The 19,798-nt window shown below is 41.3% G+C and overlaps 1 protein-coding gene across 1 annotated transcript in view; it reads right to left on the bottom strand.

Annotated features, from left to right (window-relative positions):
• Nucleotides 1–19,798, bottom strand: part of LOC109917016 (DNA polymerase zeta catalytic subunit) — a 170,426-nt gene that overhangs the window by 55,346 nt on the left and 95,282 nt on the right. Inside the window, exons 11-13 of the mRNA XM_048596685.1 lie at nucleotides 15,652–15,898; nucleotides 13,839–13,981; nucleotides 4,875–9,484 (exon numbers count right to left, since the gene is read on the bottom strand). Coding sequence (XP_048452642.1) covers nucleotides 4,875–9,484; nucleotides 13,839–13,981; nucleotides 15,652–15,898 — 5,000 coding nt within the window. The remainder of the gene's footprint in view (nucleotides 1–4,874; nucleotides 9,485–13,838; nucleotides 13,982–15,651; nucleotides 15,899–19,798) is intronic.

Below are 19,798 nucleotides of genomic sequence, written 5' to 3'. Positions count from 1 at the left end.
CGAAAATATACTACTACTTATAAGAGTCCCACTTTCTCCCACTAGACCCATAGCCGTGAACGTTATGGCATTTCAAGTGCTCACCCAAGTACCTTTTAAAGGTTGTGAGGTTTCCCACCTCAGCTACCCTCCCAGACAGTGCATCCCAGACCCATACCACCCTCCGGGTGAAAAACCTTTTCCTTAAATCCCCTCTAAACTTCCTGCCTTTTACTTTAAAATTATGCTTCTTTGTTGTGGACTCTTCAACTAAAGGGAGCAACTGCTTTCTATGCACCCTGTCCTTGCCCCTTAATCTTAAAGCATCCCTATCAGGTCCATCATCTCTGCTCCAAAGAAAACATCCGTTTACCAAGCATCTTTTAATCACTGAAATGCTCCATCATAGGCAACATCCTGGTGAATCTCCTTTGCACACTCTCCAGTGCAATCACATCCTTCCTATAGTATGTTAACCAGAACCACACAGTACTCCAGCTGTGGGCTTATTAACATGCTGCACAGCTCCAACATGAACTCCCTGCTATTATAATCTATGCCACGAGTGATACAAATGTAACTTGCCATTTGTCAACCCAAGCTTGATAATGGCCAAGTCTTGCTATACTTTGGACATGGACTGCTTCAGTACTGAGGAGTCATGAATAGTGTTGAAATTGTGCCATCACTGGTGAATATCCCTACTTCTGACCTTACGATGTCAAAAATTACACAACACCAGGTTATAGTCCAACAGGTTTATTTGAAGACACAAGCTTTCAGAGTCTCACTCCTTCTTCAGATGTCAGCGAGAGGTGGCATCAGACACAATTTATAAGCAAAAGTTGAAACGGTCACAGAACTGATGCCAATGTGCTGAACAAACCTAAGATGGCTATTAAATCTTTAAATCAGTCTGAAAGGATTAATATGCAAATTCCAAAATCTCTTTCATGTCACCGTTCCGAGATAACTAAAGGCTTTATCAGTTCCCTCAGTATACCAGAAGTGACACTCCAGGTCATTTTAAGTGCGAGGCCTTGTTCAAAATCTGGCTATGTATCAACTTGGAGTCAGACTGGTTTTATTTCCAAAGTACGATTTTATAAAAGGACACATGGACTGTCTACAAACTGTGTGCTTTTTGAAGAAAACAGAAAGTATCTGTAATTACAAGTTCACCCCATAGATTTAAATGTGCACGTGGGAGGGAGGGGAGACACAGACAGAAGAGAAAAGGGGGAGACAGAGACAGAGAGAAGAGTCAGAAGACAGTAGGGAGAGAAAACGGGAGGGAGTGAGAGAGATGGAGAGTGTGAGAGAAAAGAGGGAGTGAGATAGAGGGGGAGACAGAGAAAAGAGCGAGTGAAGAAAGAGAGAGATGGGATCACTTGTAGTGCGACAGGAATCCAAGATCCCGGTTGAAGCTATCTTCATGGGTACCGAAGTTGGCTCTCAGCCTCTGCTTGGTGACTCTGCATTGCTGTGCAGCCCAAAGTCTGCCTTGGAGAACGTCTACCCGAGGATCTGAGGCCAAATGTCCTTGGCTGTTAAAGTGCTCCCCCACTGGGAGGGAGCATCTCTGTCTGGCAATTGTTGTGCACTGTCCATTCAGCCATTATCGTAGCATCCGCCAATTTTGCCAATATACCATGCTTTGGGGCATCCTTGCCTGCAGCATGAGATAGACAATACTGGCCGAGTCTCACGAGTACTTGCCGTGCACGTGGTGGGTGGTATTCACATATGTGATGCAGAGGTTGTCATGACAGGGTTATATGGTGTTGTGGTCAATGTTGTCCTGAAGGCTGGGTAGTCTGCTGTGAACAATGGTTTGTTTAAGATTTGGCAGTTGTTTGAAGGTGAGAAGTGGAGGCGTGGGGAAGATCTTGGTGAGGTGCTCATTGTCATTGATGTGTTGAAGGGTGTGAAGAACACGGCGTAGAGTTTCTCCGCTCCTAGGAAGTACTGGACAACCAAGGGTACCCTATTGGTCGTATCCCATGTCTGTCTTCTGACAAGGTCATTACTGTTTTCAGTGTGGCACGTCGGAACTGGCGATAGATGAGTTGAGCATCATATCCTGTTCTTATGAGGGCATCTTTAGCACCTTCAGGTGTCCGTTGCACTCCTCTTCATCTGAACAGTTCCCATGTATGTGTAGGACTTGTCCGTAGGGGATGGCTTTTTTTTAATACAATGTTTAGGGTGGAAGCTAGGAAAGTGCAGCATTGTGAGGTTATCTGTAGGCTTGTAGTAGAGTGAGGTGTTGAAGTGTCTGTCCTTGGAGGTGCGTGTGAGACTGATTCTAAAGTCCATGGTAAGTCTGATGGTGGGATGAAACTTGTTGATATCGCTATGTCGTTGGTTCAGAGATTCCTTGCCATGAGTCCAAAGGGGAAAAAAATGGCATCAAAGTATCTAGTGTATAGCATTGTTGGGAGGTGTCCTATGCAGCAAAGTCTTGTTTGAACATCTGCTTGAAAATGTTGGCATATTGGGGTGCAAATCTGGTTCCCCATGGCTGTTCACACACACTACACATACACACAAATCTACTGGGTGAATTTGCAGATACATTCTATTTTGTTCAAAAGCACCATATGTAGACAGTCAATGTGGCATTTTATAAATTCCTAGTTTGGAAATAAAACCAGTCTGACTCCAAGTTGATACACAGCCAGATTCTAAACAAGGCCTCACACCTAAAATGCATTGTCTGACCTCAGATGTCACCTCTGGTATACTGAGGGAACTGACAAAACCTTTAAGTTATCTCAGGGCAGTGACTTGAAAGAGATTCTGTAATTTGCATATTAATCCTTTCTAACTGATTAAAGATTTAACAGCCATCTTTGGTTTGTTCAACACATTTGCATCAGTTCCATGACACTTTGATCTTTTGCTTATAAATTCGGTGTCTGATGCCACCTCTCTCACTGCCACCTGAAGGAGCAGCGAGACTCTGAAAGCCCAAGTTTTCAAATAAACTTGTTGGACTATAACCTGGTGTTGTGCGATTTTTGACCTTGTCCATCCCAGTCCAACACTGGCACCTCCACATCATGACCGTATGGAGGGAAGGCATCGATGAAGCAGCTAAATATGGTTGGGCCGAGAACACTACCCAGTAAAACCCTTACAGAGATGCTGTGGAGCTCAGAAGACTCAACAAGTTCAACCATCTTCCTCTGTGTCACGTATGACTCCAACCACCACTCCGGATTCCCTTAAACACGAGTTTTGCTACGGTTCCTTGAGGTTACACTTAGTCAAATGCAGCCTTGGTTCATCTTGCCTCTAGAATTCATATCTGCTTTCCAAGTGTGAACCAAGGCTGCAAAGAGGTCAGGGGCTGAGTGGCCCTGGGGGAATCTAAACTGGATGAAGTGAACAGATTAGTACTAAGCAAGTGTTTCTTGTTATCACTGTTGAGGACACCAACACTTTTACTGATGATTAAGAGCACACTGATGGGATGGTTGGTTGGTTTGGATTTACCATGTGGGGAAACAGCACATAACTGGGATATCTTCCACACTTTCACTTAGATATCAGTGTTCTAGCTGTATTTGGAACAGGTTTAGAGCATTAGTATGCCTCAGAGTAAATTCCCCTGCTTCTTTTTTTAAGTTGAAGTGTAAAAAGAGATTAGTATTGGAGTATTGCATTTATTTCCAATGCTGCATGTTAGCAAGATGAAGAAAACTTTGAAGAGGGTGCAGCAAAGGTCTACAAAATGGATCCAAGATAATCAAGAATCCCTACAGCCTAGAAGCAGGCCATTCTGAAGAGCATCGCACCCAGATCCACCCTCTACCCTATCTCTGTAACAGTGCAATCCCCATGGCCAATGCACCCAGCCTACACATTCTTGGACATTATGGGCAATTTAGCATTGCCAAGCCACCTAATGCGCACGTCTATGTAGGAGGAAACTGGAGCACCCAGAGGATACCCACGCAGACAGTCGCCCGAGGGTGGAATCGAATCTGGGTCCCTGATGCTGTGAGGCAGCAGTGCTAACCTATGAACTACTGATAAGGAGTTTCATTTTTGAAGGATGGATTGGAGAATCTGGGGCTAATCTCCTTAAAGAGCAGGTTTGGAAGAGATTTGATAGAGATGCTCAAGTTCACAAGGGATTTGGACAGAGTAGATGGACTGAAATTGTTCCATTTGACGGAAGGGTCAGGAACCAGAGGGCAAATTTAAGGTGACTGAAAAAAAAAGCTACAATGGAAGGTAAACCTTTCCTTACATAGTGAGTGGTTTCAATCTGGAAAACACTGCTCGAGAACGAGGTTAAGGAAGACATTTGAGGCTATCAAAGGGGAATTGAAAAAGGCTACTGAAGAGAAAATAATGCTGGCCTATTCAAAAAGGGCAGGAAGTGTGCCTTGCTAAACTGCTGCAGAAGCCAATGGATTCAAATGGATCAAATAGTCTCTCATGCTCTGACTATTCCATGATTCTAATCTACTCCCTAAAATCGATTTGTTCACAAATTTATAAAACTGCTGAGTCAAAATTACAGTAAATGTTTATGACAACAGGAGATCTATTGTCTAAAGTAGGAGGAAATTGAAGCTTGCTCAAAGACTTCATAAATACTAGAAATCAAAGCTAAAAGAATAAATTAATTTTTGGGGTGATAGAGGTAGATATCATCCAAAGAGAAACTGAGTCAGACGGTCAACCTCGTACAAAAGGAAAACATTAACTTGCATAACAGCCTGTATGTCATACCTTTAACAATGTACGAGTCAGAAGAGATTGAACAACATTTTAGATCATTATTGTGCAGCATGATATATTTGACCACAAAATAGGACTTAAGATAACAAATGAACACTTCCACAATTTTAAACAGCCAGAGAGGAAGTATCATCTCACCTGGGTTTTTCTGGAGCATCTGAAGGATCGCTGCAGAATGGTTCTTGGTAGACAGTTTCTGCCAGATTATGATCAAACAGTGTTGCCACGATTTCCTCTCGGCTTGGTGGTGACATTAAAGGTTTTAGAATGTGAGCACCTGATGTGCGGCTAATGTAACAGCTATTTTTGGTTTGTAATGGTGAATTGACAGATGCCGGAGAACTATGAGATGTTGCTGGCGAACCATTACTATATTTAGAAGCACAAATCTCTGGATCTTCACAGCTTAATGCTGCCATGTCTTCACCAATAAAACCTATCGTTCCATTTGGACTTGAACCAGTCGAAAGGGCAGACAAACACACATCAGATCTGTCACATTCTCTTCCACTTCCTTCATCTAACAGCATTAATTGACTACTGGATGACTTTATTGGGCTACAGGAAGTTCCATTCTCCAAAGAATCATGGCAATGATTAGAAGTCTGATCCTTCATCTCAACAATAGACATTCCAGACAAATGGGTGCTAGACGATTCAGAAGAGCTCGACAGAACACTTTGAATCGGCATGTCAAAGCTTTTATTTAATTGTTTCAACTTTTCTCCACTGTCTAAAAAGGACTTTTCAAACAGATCAGGGCTGATTGAGCCAGACCTGGCCCATTCAACATTGCTTGATGGCTGATGTATTTGGTCAGAGTGCTGCACTTTACTGCTTTGGGTCTTGTATGCACAAGTTTCTATTACTGCCTGGGCTGGAACAGATTCCTGCACATCACTCAAAAATTTTTGAGGCAGATTTTGCTCAGCAGCTGGCATGAATTGGCACCCAGAATATACAGTGCAATATCTGGTTTGTCCAACAGTATTGATATCAAAATTGTAAGACTGAGGAAGTTCTGGTGATAAGCTGTCAAAACTGTAACTATCAAACCCTGCATCTGAATGGAAAACAGGACTATCATCAGAAAAAGGACATTTGGATTGAGAAGTTGGAGATTTCTTGGGCGGCACTCTCTTTGAGGTTTTGGTTTTCTTCTGTACAATATTTGCACTTCTTGAGTTTTTTGTTTTTTTAGAAGCAGCATCCTTTTGGGACTTTGAATTAGCAACAGGTAGAAGGCCAGGAAAGTCTGTGTTAGAAGAATTTTTACTGAATTCATTTTGCTCATTTGGACAAGAAACACTTCTGTGAAGTAGAGCTTTTGGTGAAGGAGCTTGAACATTGCCTTCTTGTGTTTTTTGTTGCCTCTTCTGCAGTAACTCTCTCAAAACAGTGAGACTAGACTGACTACCACTAAAAGGAGCTTGGCCATCCATTCTCAGACAGTGTTCAGATTTCTGAGAGTGCGGTGCAATATTTGTGTCCAAGAAGGTTTCAGACACTGATCTCTGCTTTATTCTGGGAGGGGTGAAATCAGATATATCTAAAATGTTGGCAGTTTCTTGTTCCCCTTCCACAAATTTTTTCACTAACTTAGTATGGCTACACGGAACAGAATTAAGACAATGACCATCCTTTTCATTTTCGTGCGGAGAAATCCTGTGAGGTAAATCCATAACATTGTTTCCTTGAGAAAATGTTGAATGTTGATTTACCTCAGAATCAAGTAGCTCAGATTTTGATTGCTGAAGAACTTTGGATTGCTGGAACGGTTGTGGTGAATGATTTACTTTGCCATCAACCTCAAGCTCTGACTGAGATAATGTGGAATTCTGGTGAGATTTGTGTGTTTGTGTCTCCTCTCCATTTTGAAAATCTCTAGCTTCAGAAATATGCTGACCACCACCAACCTTTGTTTGGCTCATAATCTGTGATCTTGGCTGTGATGAATTGTTCTTCTGTATCCTAAACACGTCTTCAGTTGAGTGAACTGGCAAGTGGGAGTACTGTAAAGACTGTGGATGAGGCTGAACTGTGGAAGAGGCCGGTAGCTGATCAAAACACCGCTGATTCTGAGGAACAGCCAGTGCTGTCTGTGGTTCAAGGCTTGTGTCCATCGATAATTGAAAACTCTCAGTCATTTGAGCCTTGTTATCCAACATGTAAATAGAATCAGCCTGAACACAAGAAGGACTTGTTTTACTGAGACTGAAAGGGAGACTGGAATGCAACTGTGACTGAGAACATGTTGCCAATTGAGATAGTGTATCCGAGACTTGTTCACCAGGCGGATAAGGGAAATCTTGCAAATTTGTGCTGTCATCAACTTCCAGCAATGAACAATAGTAGCCCCCAGAATCTCCGTGGATTTCTTCAGAATAAGGCTGCGTTGAAGGAAGATGCCCTGTCGAACAAAGGCTTAGAGGAATGTTGGGTTGCTCATCAGTCTTGGGAATGGGATCCGATTCTACAGCAAGCACATTTTCAAAATTTCCACAAAACCTACCTATGGATTTCTCTTTACAGGACGAATTCAGTTCTGTGTTGATAGACTCAGAGCTTGCCTCTTGCTCGTTTGATTCTGAACTTTGCAAAGTTCCTTGCTTCACGGCAAGATACGGAACTACATTTTTTGGTTTCCGAGTCCATCTTTTTCTGGTTTTCTTGCGCTGCTTTATCTTCTGTTCATCTTTTTCATCAACTGCCACTTGCTTACCTTTCTGGGGTCCTCTCATTCTTTTAGCTGTAGCACTTGCATTACAGGGAGATTTTTTCCTGGATTTCAAACTTTGCTTTCCTCCACGATTTCTACTGCCTTGCAACAAATAGTCAGAATTATTTAAAGCACAGGGATCACTCTCTCTTATCAGTACATCATCATCTAATGCCATAATTGACAGCATTCCATTCCCTTGCATTTCACTTGGTGACCAGCAACGAGGTGGTGATAGATTAGAAGGACTTGGCATTCTGTCTGACATAAAGCCAAGTTTGTACATAACATCTTTATATTCTGTTGAACAGTCATCAGCGTCAGCACTGTAGCACGGTGAAGGAGGAGAAAGTGGTGAAAATTCTACCTTCTTTGTAGTAAACATATTTCTTTTCACTTGAGCTTGGCTAGCAATATTCAGGTTTTCCTTTCTTTGTAGTTTTTTTAATCTTCCAGTTCTTTTCTTTAAGCTCGACTGGACTTTTGTTTTCTTCCCTCTCTTTGGTGTAGGTATTGATAACAAAGGTTTGATAACAACAGGAGGTTCAGTGACCTTGGGCCACCAGTCTTTTAAAGGTGAAATTTTGTGATATTTTTGCAGTTTATCTTCATCAAGAAGAACATGGTCCTCATTTGAATCCACTTTTCCTATCTTAACTAACATATTTTTTCTACCCTTGAATCGATTAATAATAATATATTTTATAATCACAGGGGGCTCTTTCTTATTAAGTCTTCTCCTTTTACGTGATCGCTGAGGACGATCTGTACTGTTATCATTGACTTTTGAACACTGTGACCGAGTTGGACAGGCCTTGAAGATCTCTGAGCATTGACCATGCTCACTATCTTCGGTTTCATAGCTTACTTTCCGCTTTGTTCGGAGTGTATACTTACTGCACGCCAATCGAAGTGACTGTCCTAGACTATTTTCAGGAGATCCATCCTTATTAAAGGTTTGGGAGTCTAAAGGAAATCCATTACCTAAAGATTTCATTGAATTGTGACCCAGAGATACTTCATTTTGCAGTACTCTACTGCTACAAGAACTTAGTTCTGTGGATTGGGCACTTATTACCTTTGTAGCTGTCGAATTTTCTGTCAGCTGGGTACCATTCGATTTCTTTTTACTCAGCTTGAGCTTTAACCTGCGATCCTCTTGTTTCTGAAGTTTTATGGGCCTGTTGAACACCTTTTCTGGACATTTCAGACAGTTGGGAAGTACCACACTGGGGAAGAATGTATACTGTGCCTCATGCTGATCAATTACGGTTCTCTCTCTTTGGGTTGCTTGGAAGTCTTCGTATCTAATTTTAAGCTCAGTATGATTTTTTGCAATGTTGCATTCAGCATCTATTGCTGTACTTTTATGGCCTTCAAAAAGCTGAACCCCATTTTTTGCACCTCTCAAAGGAATCAAAGGTTTATCACATGTGGTGTTTTCTTTTTTATTAGATGCATGAGGCACTTTATTAGCTATTCGCCCAACCAAGCAATCCAGAGTTGAATTACTATGAAATTCATCTTCGCTGGTTAGATTTCTCTGATGTGTAAACGACAACTTTTTTTCACAGTTAATGCTGATATAATGCTTTACCCTTTGAAGTCTATCCGTTTGCACTGGTAGCTGATTTTCATAGTCACTGGTAATACATTTATTTTCACAGACTGCACTTGGAGATCTGCCAATCATTTCAGCATCTACAAACTTTACATTGCGACAGCCAAGGTCTTCACTAGGTGCACTGCATTTTAAGTCATGACTGGCTTCATTTGATAAGTTAGAAACAGCATGTTCAGGCTTCTTTGTCGCAATGAACGAATTTTGATAAGAAGGTAATTCTGTAGCATTCAAACCATCAAGTGCATGAGGTGTGGTACCTGCATGATTGTACTGTAGCCCAACATGATGAGATGATGGCAGTTCTAACATCACAGTCTCTTTGTGAAATGTTGACTTTGTCAGAACTTTGTCTCGGACTGCCAATGTAGAATGAGTTCTCGAACCATCTTCGTTTAAAGTGTTATCTAAAATTCAGTAAGATAACCATGGAATTACTGAAGGGCAGAAGACCATGAAAATGCTTCAGCTTGGTACAATAAAAACCAGAAAAAATTAGTTTCTCTCAAGTGCTGAGCAGTCACTGTGACCCACAGCTTTTGTTTTCTTGGGACTAGCGAAAGATAGAAGGCAGTAACTTAATTCAACCATTCTCTGAAAATAAATCTTACCTGAGGTGCTTTCAGGTTACTTCAGTACATTTGTTCTGCTACGCCTACTGGATAATTACTGATATATAAGCTGCTGTCCATTTCATTGTACAACTGGACTCAAGATTATTCCTACCCTTTAAACGATAAGTGTATACTGAATTGTCTCAATGTTAATACAAGATCCCATAATAGACACTTGCTTGCTTTCTACAAAGTTAATTGACTCTAAATGCTTACAGAATCATGGAATTAGAACAGCACGAAAGGCTGCCATCTAGCCAGTTGAGTCTATCCACACAGTTGAAGAGCTGCTCTGCTCCAACCTACTCACCCCTTCATTCCCCTGGGCCCTGTAACTTTTCTTCATCTTCAAATAAATTATTCAATTTACCTCCATACACTCTCAGGTAGCGCACTCCAGATTTAAATTAGTCGATGCACAAAATCGTTTCTTCCACACACTGCTTTCATTGCCAATTATCTTAAATCAGTGCCTTCTAGTTCTTAACCCTTCCACTGATGGAAACATTGGCTAGACCCGTCTATTAAATCACCTCTCATGCTTTTCATCCAAGGAGAACAGAACCTTTGTCAATTTATCTTTGAAACCAAGACCCTTAATCCCTGGAAGTTCTCTGAATTATTACCTCCATCTTATTCACTTCCTTCCTGAAGTATGATGTTCAGGATTGTATAGTTATGATCAAACCACTGTTTTATAAAAAGTTAACTTTTTGTTTGCTCTTGTACTCTTACTTCTCTAAGTATAATACTCAGGATCCATTTGCCTTATAAACTGCTTTCTCAACTTGCTCATTTGTGTGCATTTACTTCTAGATCCCTCTGCTCCTGATCACTATTCAGAATTGCACTCTTTATTTTAGATTACATTTCTTTGTTCCTCCTATTAAAACAAATCACCTCAAATGTCTGTACATTAAATTTTAGCTGCCATATACCTGGCCGGTCTATCAGCCCGTTTATGCTTTCGTGAAATTTCTCACTCTGGTACTCGTAGTTCACGAAACCTCCAAGCTTCAGCAAGAATCGAGTGAATTTAGAGTTTTCAGACAACACAAAGCACAAGACAGGAAGGTTAGCTGTTTGGAGACATGGTAAAAAGTCTATAAAGAGGCATACAGACAGGTTAAGCGAGTGGATATGCGGATGGAAGATTGAGCACAATGTGAAGAAATGCAACATTAACCAACTTAAAATTCTCATCACTTTCTTCAACCTCTAAGGCACTGTTCCTTCTCCCCTCTGCAACAAGTTCCAGTCCTATAATTCCGCAAGACCTCATCACATCTTATTCTATCCTTGTGTGCATCCTAATTGTCATTGCTATATCTCTGGCCCCATACCTTTTGGCTGCTTTGGCATTAGGTCTGGAAATCCCTCCATAACCCTCAGTCTCACCTCCTCACTCTTTCTAGAAGATGCTTCTTAAAATTCATCTCATCAATTAAGCTCTTGGTTACTGATTCTATTTCCCCCATGTGTGCAGATGTCAATTATTTTTCAAAAATGTTGCCACAAAGTGCCTTGGGATCTTTTGCTATGTGAAATGATGCCAAATAAACATGAGCTGTTGATGGTACTGGTGACTACAAATAAAGATAGATTATGGTTGTATTTTAAATAGACTCACACTGCATCTGCAAAAACTTGGACTTATCTATTACACAACCTAATATTAAACCACTTGTTATAATTTATAATAATGTCTGCTAGAAATAACTTTGGTGGTGGTGGTGGCGAGATGTGGCGAAGAGAACGAGTGAGAGACAGTGCAAGCTAGCGACACTCGTAAACTTATTTACTAACTGAATCTACCAGTGTTTGTAGACTGAAAAGCAGTGCTTTGAAGCAACTTGATGACAAGGGAAAAAAATATTCACACAAGGCAACGTGTGAGATATTGCATCACCAAACTGTACAGTATGCTGAGCACATACAGGGTTGGTGGCGAGGTCAAAAGATGTTGACCAAATGGAGAGACATGCGAACAAAGTGAAGGCTCTCCTCCCAGTGAGTGTTTATATTTGCCACACATGGTCCAGGAAATACAAGAGGAAACTAACACTGAGAGTGACTCACTGAGCTTTAGGAAGCCATAGCACAACCTCAATTATTTAACAGCAAAGGTGTTAAAGTTTCTGGTGCCAATACAACAAAGTCTTCATATTTGCTCCCTGAGAAAGCTCAATTATAGTGACAAGTTGTGAAGGCCCTAAGCAGATTCGAATTAATCCAGCTGACTTTAAAGCTCCAAAGTGTTTATACACACAATTCCTCACTGCTTTGATGACAAATACCAGATATACTGCTCACAACCCTCATACTATAGAAGTAATACAACTGTAAGAAGGAAGTTCAATTACAAAAATGCTGCCTGTCAGAGTCATACAGCATAGAAACAGATCCTTTGGTCCAACACATCCATGCTTAAAAAGTTTCCCAAACAAAACTAATCCCATTCGTTTCATTTGGCTCATATTCCTTTCCTATCTATGTACTTGACAAATATCTTAACTGTACTTGCATCTACCACTTCCTCTGGTAGTTCATTCCATATGGGCATCACCCTTTGTGTGAAGTAGTTACCCTTCAGGTCCCTTTTAAATCTTTCCCCACTCACCTCAAACTTATGCCCTTGAGTCTTGAACTCCCTTGACCTAGGGAAAAGACCTTTACTATTCACCTTGTCTATGCCCTGCATGATTTTATAAACTTCTAAGGTCACACCTCAATCTCCTATGCACTAGGAAAAAAAAGTTCCAGCCTACCCAGCCCCTCTATAAAACTCAAACACTCCTGTCCCGGTAGCATCTTTGTAAATCTTTACTGCACCCTCTCCAATTATGCTTCCCACAGTAGTCCAAAGTGGCCTCACCAACGTCCTGTACAACTGCAACTTGACATCCCAACTCTTATATTCGATGGTCTGAGCAATGAAGGCAAGCATGCCAAATGCCTTCTTTACCACCCTGTCTACCTTTCAAAGAAGTATGTACCCAACTCCCAGGTCTCTGTTCCACAACACTTCCTAACCATTAAGTGCGCAAGTCCTACCCTTGCTCATCTTACCAAAGTAACACCTCATATTTATTTAAATTAAACCCCACCTGCCACTCCTGGGACCATTGTCCCAATTGATCAAGATCCCTTCCGTAACCTTAGATAGCCTTCACTGTCTACTATACCACCAATTTTGGTGTCATCTGCAAAACTTACTAACCATGCTTCCTATATTCTCATCCAAATCATATATATAAATGACAAACAACAGTGGACCCAGCACTGTTCCCTGTGGAACACCACTGGTTATAGGCCCCCAGTACAAAAAACAACCCTCCACCACCATCTGTCTCCTACCTGCCAAGCCAATTGGTGAGCTCCCCTTGAATCCTATGTGATTTAACTTCACTAACTAGTCTACCATGTGGAATCTTGTCAAAGGCCTTACTAGTATTCAATGGAAAGAAACTGGAGCCAAAGAGTGAGACAGGATGGATGTAAGAGGAGTGTGGAGGAGTTCTGAGGGACAGAATAAAGTCAATGGCAAAAAGCGACCTCAATCCCTATCAAGGATATGCAAGGCTGAAGATGAAATCCTTGAATCACAGTAAGGATTTGCAAACCTTATGAATTCCAACTTGACTTCAGTAGGTACATATCTATTATTTCAGTTAGTAAAATAAAGGAAATATAAATTTTAAAGATTGCTTACTATTCAGACAAACTCAAGAATGCTTTATATGCACCAGCAAATTTAAGAGCCTGCAAATGTAGGGGCTCTGCAGTGAATTTTTGATGAGTTCTTCTGTATAATGCAAATGGCTACCATTAATTTTTTATGCATTAAATATAATCCAAATTTAAAGTCTTTTACATACAATGGATAACAGGAAATGTTTGCACTAAATTTCTTTAAAAAATTTTGATCAGATGATCACCCCTAGACACAGAAGTAAATAGCTAGAAAATAATTAAACTCAAATGTTAAACAATGTCCACAAACTGCTCAAGACTTATTTAAACCTTCAACCTTGCAACAGTCTTAAATTAGTCAATAGTAGAGAATGCAAATTGTTTTCTGGCAGTTCAAATATCTGCTGATCTTGTCCTTCAGCAATCACAAAGTTTATACAACAAAGGCACATACCAGTATTCTCATCTGCAGCCCCATCAAGCTGAGGGATAGAAAGATTCGCCATAATGCTCCGATTTCCTCGCCACTCAGCTTGACCATCAGAAAAAATGTTATCTTCCTCTGATGAACAGTCACTTAAGTTCTTCTCTGAAAATCTGAAAGATACTTTTATTGTAAAATAACTCTGCAAAAGATATTAATTGGCTTTAAGCATTTACAGCATAAACAATAGCCTAATAAAACAAAGAACAGTTTCATATCTCCAGCATCCGCAAACAAAATCAGAAATTGCTAGAGAAACTCAGCAGGTCTGGTAGCATCTGTAGAAGAGAAACAGAGTTAACGTTGAGTCCAGTGATCCTTTCACTAGATTGAAAAGCTTACTGCATCTAGGTTTGCTGACAATACAAATGTATGTGATTGTAGAATACAAGAACATGGTCTCACGTTAAGGGGTCGATCATTATAGACTAAGATGACTCAATAAGAACCTTTAGAATTCTCTAATCCAGATGGATGGTGGACAACCTGCATGTTCATATTCAAGGCTGGGATAGACTTTTATTTCTCAAAGAAAAAGGGAATATTGGGAATGTGTACAAAAGCAGAATAAAATCAATTGAGATCGTTTTTGTGGCAGATCAAACTTGAGGGGTTGATGATCTTCTCTTGCGCCTATTTAATAATTTTCTAATCTATTCAACAAATATACTCCCCAGAGCCAACTCCTTTTCAAAGGTTGAAAGTAAAAAGTTAAATGTTTTCTCCTCTTTGAATTGAGAACGTTTCAAAATGAGTTAAAATTTATGTAATGACTGCTAACCATGAGAAGAATTCTCAAAACTTCAGGATGTGCAAATTATTAGAAAGTTTACTTTTCACCTACATGCTTTGATCAAGCTAGACAATCCATTATTTGATCTTTACTGTTCAGTGACAGAGGAGGAGATTTCTCATATGCATTTGGCTAATAGTATGATGACACTACAGAACTTAGCTCAATTGCTTTAAAAAAATAAATTTGCTTCAATCCATTCCCAGTCTTCAGCATAATTACCTTTTCATTCATTCACAGGATGTGGGTATTGCTGGCTAGAACTGCAGTTATTACCCAATCCTAGTTGCCTTTGAAAATCTGCCTTCTTGACCTGCTGCATGAGATATAGGTACAACCACAGTACTGTTAGGACAATGCCAAGTTCTTCACTTGATTCAAGATTATCCAAAAACCCTTTTAGGCATAGTTTAAATTATCCAGCAAGACAAATTATGCAACTTCAAGCTGACAAGTGGAACTGTGCTATTTTGTAAGTTAGATTTCCAATGTAGTGTCTGTGTAGAGAATTTTATCAAGTCTCTGGTTTTGAAAGCAATTTTTCCCCTCATTTAACAGTCAGAGGAGTGGAGAGGATATGGAGATAGAAGCTCAGTAAGACTGGATGCAGCCATAGCAAACAATCTGATTCAATGAAAAAAAAGGAAGAAAAAAAGGTGGAGCTACAGAAAACTGTGTAGTAAGGGCCAAATATGATTACTTTGGTCGACCTAACATCAAGTAATACTTGGCTAAGACTGTAAAGCATGGTACAGCAAAGATTAAATAACAAATGGAGGAACATTGCAGTGTTGGTACACTGTCAGATAGAGAATGCTACACATGAGCCAAGGCTCAAATCTTTTTTTCAGATCAATATTAAAAGTTGGATTCATACAGAATAAGTATTGCCTGCTGGTGGTGATGAATAAAAAATACCCCAAAAAATGAGTTACAGAAAGTATTGCATTAGTTCTAGTATTTGAGACACTATATGTAGAAATCGCTTACCTCATTTTTCCAATGTTATCTGGAAATTCACCATCCCAACGTTGAGACATTATTAAACTGAGTTCCAATTCTTCTTTTTGAATTTCTGGTTCATTTTCTTCATCATCACTATTCTGCTGGTAACTGCAACTTCCTGCAGATTGTCGTTGCAAACATCTGACAGGTGCAAATGGAGATCTTGCATTCCCAAACCCGTCTTCCTCTAACCCAGCTAACAGATGTACTATTGCCTGGTCCTGACTGGCACCTATTTGAATAGGTCACATATTTTAAAAAAAGCGTTAGCTTGTGTGCAGTAAAACTTACCAAATTACACAACTGAATATCTTGAGGTACCATTTTCATAGTGGATTCTTCCACGTTATAATATTTGCAAAGCAGTTCATCATCCTTGAGGGAAAGAAATCTGCCATCCTTACCTGATTCCAGACCCACAATGTGGCTCTCTTACATGTACTCTGAAAGGCCTGCCAAGTCACTCGGTTGTAACAAACAGCTAAAGTCTAAAGAATGAAACCATACAAACTAACTGGTATTCCAGGTGCTGGAAACAGTGACAGACTGACCCCCGTGGACCCTCAAAAGTTCTCCTTATTAACATTTGGGGCCTTGTGCCAAAACGAGAAGAGCTGTTCCACAAACTCGTCAAACAAATGCCTAACATTGTATGATTCTGTGCCAGACACCAATCACTACAATCCCTGGGTATGTCCTGTCACACTGGTAGGACAAATCCACAAGAGCTGGCAGCACAGTGGTACATAGTTAGAAGGGAGCTGCCCTGGGAATCCTTAACATTGGAGGTTGTTGACTTGCTCACCGAGCTGGTTTGTTCTTGTTCAGGCATTTCATCATCATGCTAGGTGGCATCATCAGTGCAGCCTCCGTTGAAGCGATGTTATCCTAGTCCACTTGGTCCGTTATGGTGAGTAGTGTCATTCCCGGTTCTGTTCTTTATGGGATTGTATATGGGGTTCAATTCTATATGTTTGTTCATTGCATTACGGGTGGAGAACTATGTCTCTAGAATTCAAGCGCGTGTCTATGTTCAGCTTGGGCTACTATGGTTACCTTGTCCCAGTGAAACTGATGGCCTTCATTGTCTGAGTGTATCAATAATAAGGAGAGTTCGTCATGCCGTTTTGCTGCTAGCTGACGTTCAGAGAGGGACCTAGTTGTAGGGGAGGACAGTGTGGAACAGGCTGGTAGGCTAGAGGAGATGGATGTTAGTAAGGAAGATGTACTAGGAATTTTGAGGAACTTGAAGATAGATAAGCCCTCCGGGCCTGATGGGATTTATCCAAGGATTCTATGGGAAGTGAGGGAAGAGATCGCAGGGCCTTTGGTAATGATCTTTTCATCCTTGCTGTCCACAGGTATAGTGCCTGGAGAGTGGCAAACGTCGTTCCCTTGTTCAAAAAAAGGGAATAGGGAGAACCCGGAAATTACAGGCCAGTTAGTATTACTTCAGTGATGGGCAAATTATCGGAAAGGGCTCTGAGAGATAGGATTTATGATCACTTGGATAGGCACAGTTTGATTCGTGATAGTCAGCATGGATTCGTAAGGGGTAGATCATGCCTCACAAACCTTAGTGAATTCTTTGAAGAGGTAACCAAACACGTGGATGAAGGTAGAGGAGTGGATGTGGTATACATGGATTTAAGTAAGGCGTTTGATAAGCTTCCCCATGATAGGCTCATGCAGAAAGTAAGGAGGCAGGGGATAGGGGGAAATGTGGCAGATTGGATTCAGAATTGGCTGACCCTTAGAAGACAAAGGGTGGTAGTGGACGGAAAATATTCAACATGGTGCTCAGTTTCGAGTGGTGTACCACAAGGATCTGTTCTGGGTCCTCTTCTATTTGTGATTTTTGTAAATGATTTGGGTGAAGGAGTGGAAGGGTAGATTAGTAAGTTCGCGGACAATACGAAGGTGAGTCGCGTTGTGGACAGTGCGGAGGGCTGTTCTAGGTTACAAAGGGACATTGGATAGGATGCAGAGCAGGGCTCAGAAGTGGCAGATGGAGTTTAACCCTGAAAGGTGTGAGGTGATTCATTTTGGAAGGACAAATTTGAAAGCAGAATAAAGGGTTAATGGAAAGATTCTTGGCAGTGTGGAGGAGCAGAGGGATCTTAGGGTTCACGTCCACAGTTCCCTGAAAGCTGCCACCTGGGTGGATAGAGTTGTTAAGAAGGCGTATGGTGTGTTAGCTTTCATTAATAGAGGGATTGCGTTCAAGGGCCGTGAAGTTATGTTCCAGCTATACAAAAGCCTGGTTCAGGCACATCTGGAGTATTGTTTCGGTCGCCTCATTACAGGAAAGATGTGGAAGCGTTGGAAAAGGTGCAGAGGAGATTTACCAGAATGTTGCCTGGAATGGAGGGAAGGTCTTACGAGGAAAGGTTGAGAGAGCTAGGGCTTTTCTCTTTCGAACGACGAAGGATGAGAGGTGACTTGATTGAGGTGTACAAAATGATCAGAGGTATAGATAGAGTAGACCACCAGAGACTTTTTCCTAGGGTGGAGGTAGCTATTATGAGGGGGCATCGTTTTCAAGAGAGTGGAGGTAGATTTAGGGGAGACATCAGAGGTAGGTTCTTTACTCAGGGTGGTAGGCACGTGGAATGCATTGCCGGAGAGGGTAGTGGAGTCAGCCTCTTTAGGGCATTTAGATAGGCATATGGATGATAGTACAAGGTAGGGGTGGAGGTTAGATCCAACTTAAGTTTAGGGTAAAAGTTCAGCACAACATCGTGGGCTGAAGGGCCTGTACTGTGCTGTACTGTTCTATGTATTCTGATGGCTAATTTCCTTCCTGTCTACCTGATCACATGTTTGTGACAGTTATTGCATGGTATTTTGTAAACCACGTGGGTTCTGCATGCTGTGGGAATGGAGTCTTTAATCCTTGAGAGTGTTTTTCGTAGAGTGGCTGTGGGCTTGTGCGCTACCATGATTCCTAATGGTCTTAGCAGTCTTGTTGTCAGTTCTGATATGTTCTTGATGTAGGGCAGTGTGGCCAGTGTGTTAGGGTGTACTGTGTCCTCTTGTTGTTGTCTGTTTAGTAGGCATCTGTGGGCGATGTTGCGGGGGCTAATAGTTTATAGCAAGGATTTTGTATAGATGCTCTTCATCTTTACTGCATAGTTCTGGAGTGTTCCGGACAGACAGGAAGGAAACTAGCCATCAGATTACATGAACATGAACATCAACTAGCAACAAAACGGCACAATGAACTCTCCTTAATATCGGTACACTCAGACAACGAAGGCCATCAGTTTAACTGGGACAAGGTAACCATAGTAGCCCAAGCCAAACATAGATATGCACGGGAATTCCTAGAGGCATGGTTCTCCACCCGTAATGCAAACAAACATATAGAATTGGACCCATATACAAACCCATACTGATCAAAACTGGAAATGACACTACTCACCATAACAGACCAGATAGAATAAATTCCAAGCGGATTAGAATAACATCGCTTCCTCGGAGGCTCTACTGATGATGTCACCTAGCATGCTGATGAAACATCTGAACAAGAGCAAGCCAGCTCGCCAGAGAGCAAGCCAACAACCTCACCCACAACCTGAGCTACAGATCTTTGCCAAAACTTTAAAATCCTTAACATTGGCTCCAGAGCCAATCAAGAGTCATGGCAGCAGGAGAAAACAGAGGCAAAAAACCTGCATCTACATAACAGGAACAGGCCCAACACCCCAATCCCATGTACCTGCCAACTTCTCGGCTGCCGAGCCAGCTCTCCATATTGAGATGCACGTGGATAAAGAATGATAAGGATACAAAATGTACATTGGATAGGGAACTGCAAGGTCAGTCACCAAAAGGCTGACTCAGTAGCAACCTAAAGGAGACAGCTGCTAGACTGGGTCCGTGGCTGGAAGCGAGGGAGCCAGTGAGAAAGAAAAACTCTACTTGGCCTTATTCTTGCCATTCCACCTGTTGCAGATGCTTTCTGCCCATGGCAGCATTAGTAGGGATGAAAATATCACAGTCCTTGGGGAGATGAAGTCCCACCTTCACATTGAGGAACAAAAACAAAGTTGCTGGAAAAGCTCAGCAGGTCTGGCAGCATCTGTGGAGGAGAAAACAGAGTTAACGTTTCGGGTCCGGTGACCCTTCC

The sequence above is a fragment of the Rhincodon typus genome, chromosome 5 (assembly GCF_021869965.1).
Source record: "Rhincodon typus isolate 14 chromosome 5, sRhiTyp1.1, whole genome shotgun sequence".
NCBI classification, from domain to species: Eukaryota; Metazoa; Chordata; class Chondrichthyes; order Orectolobiformes; family Rhincodontidae; genus Rhincodon; species Rhincodon typus.
The sequence above is the reverse complement of the archived record's forward strand: the minus strand, read 5'-3'. Positions and strand labels throughout refer to the sequence as shown.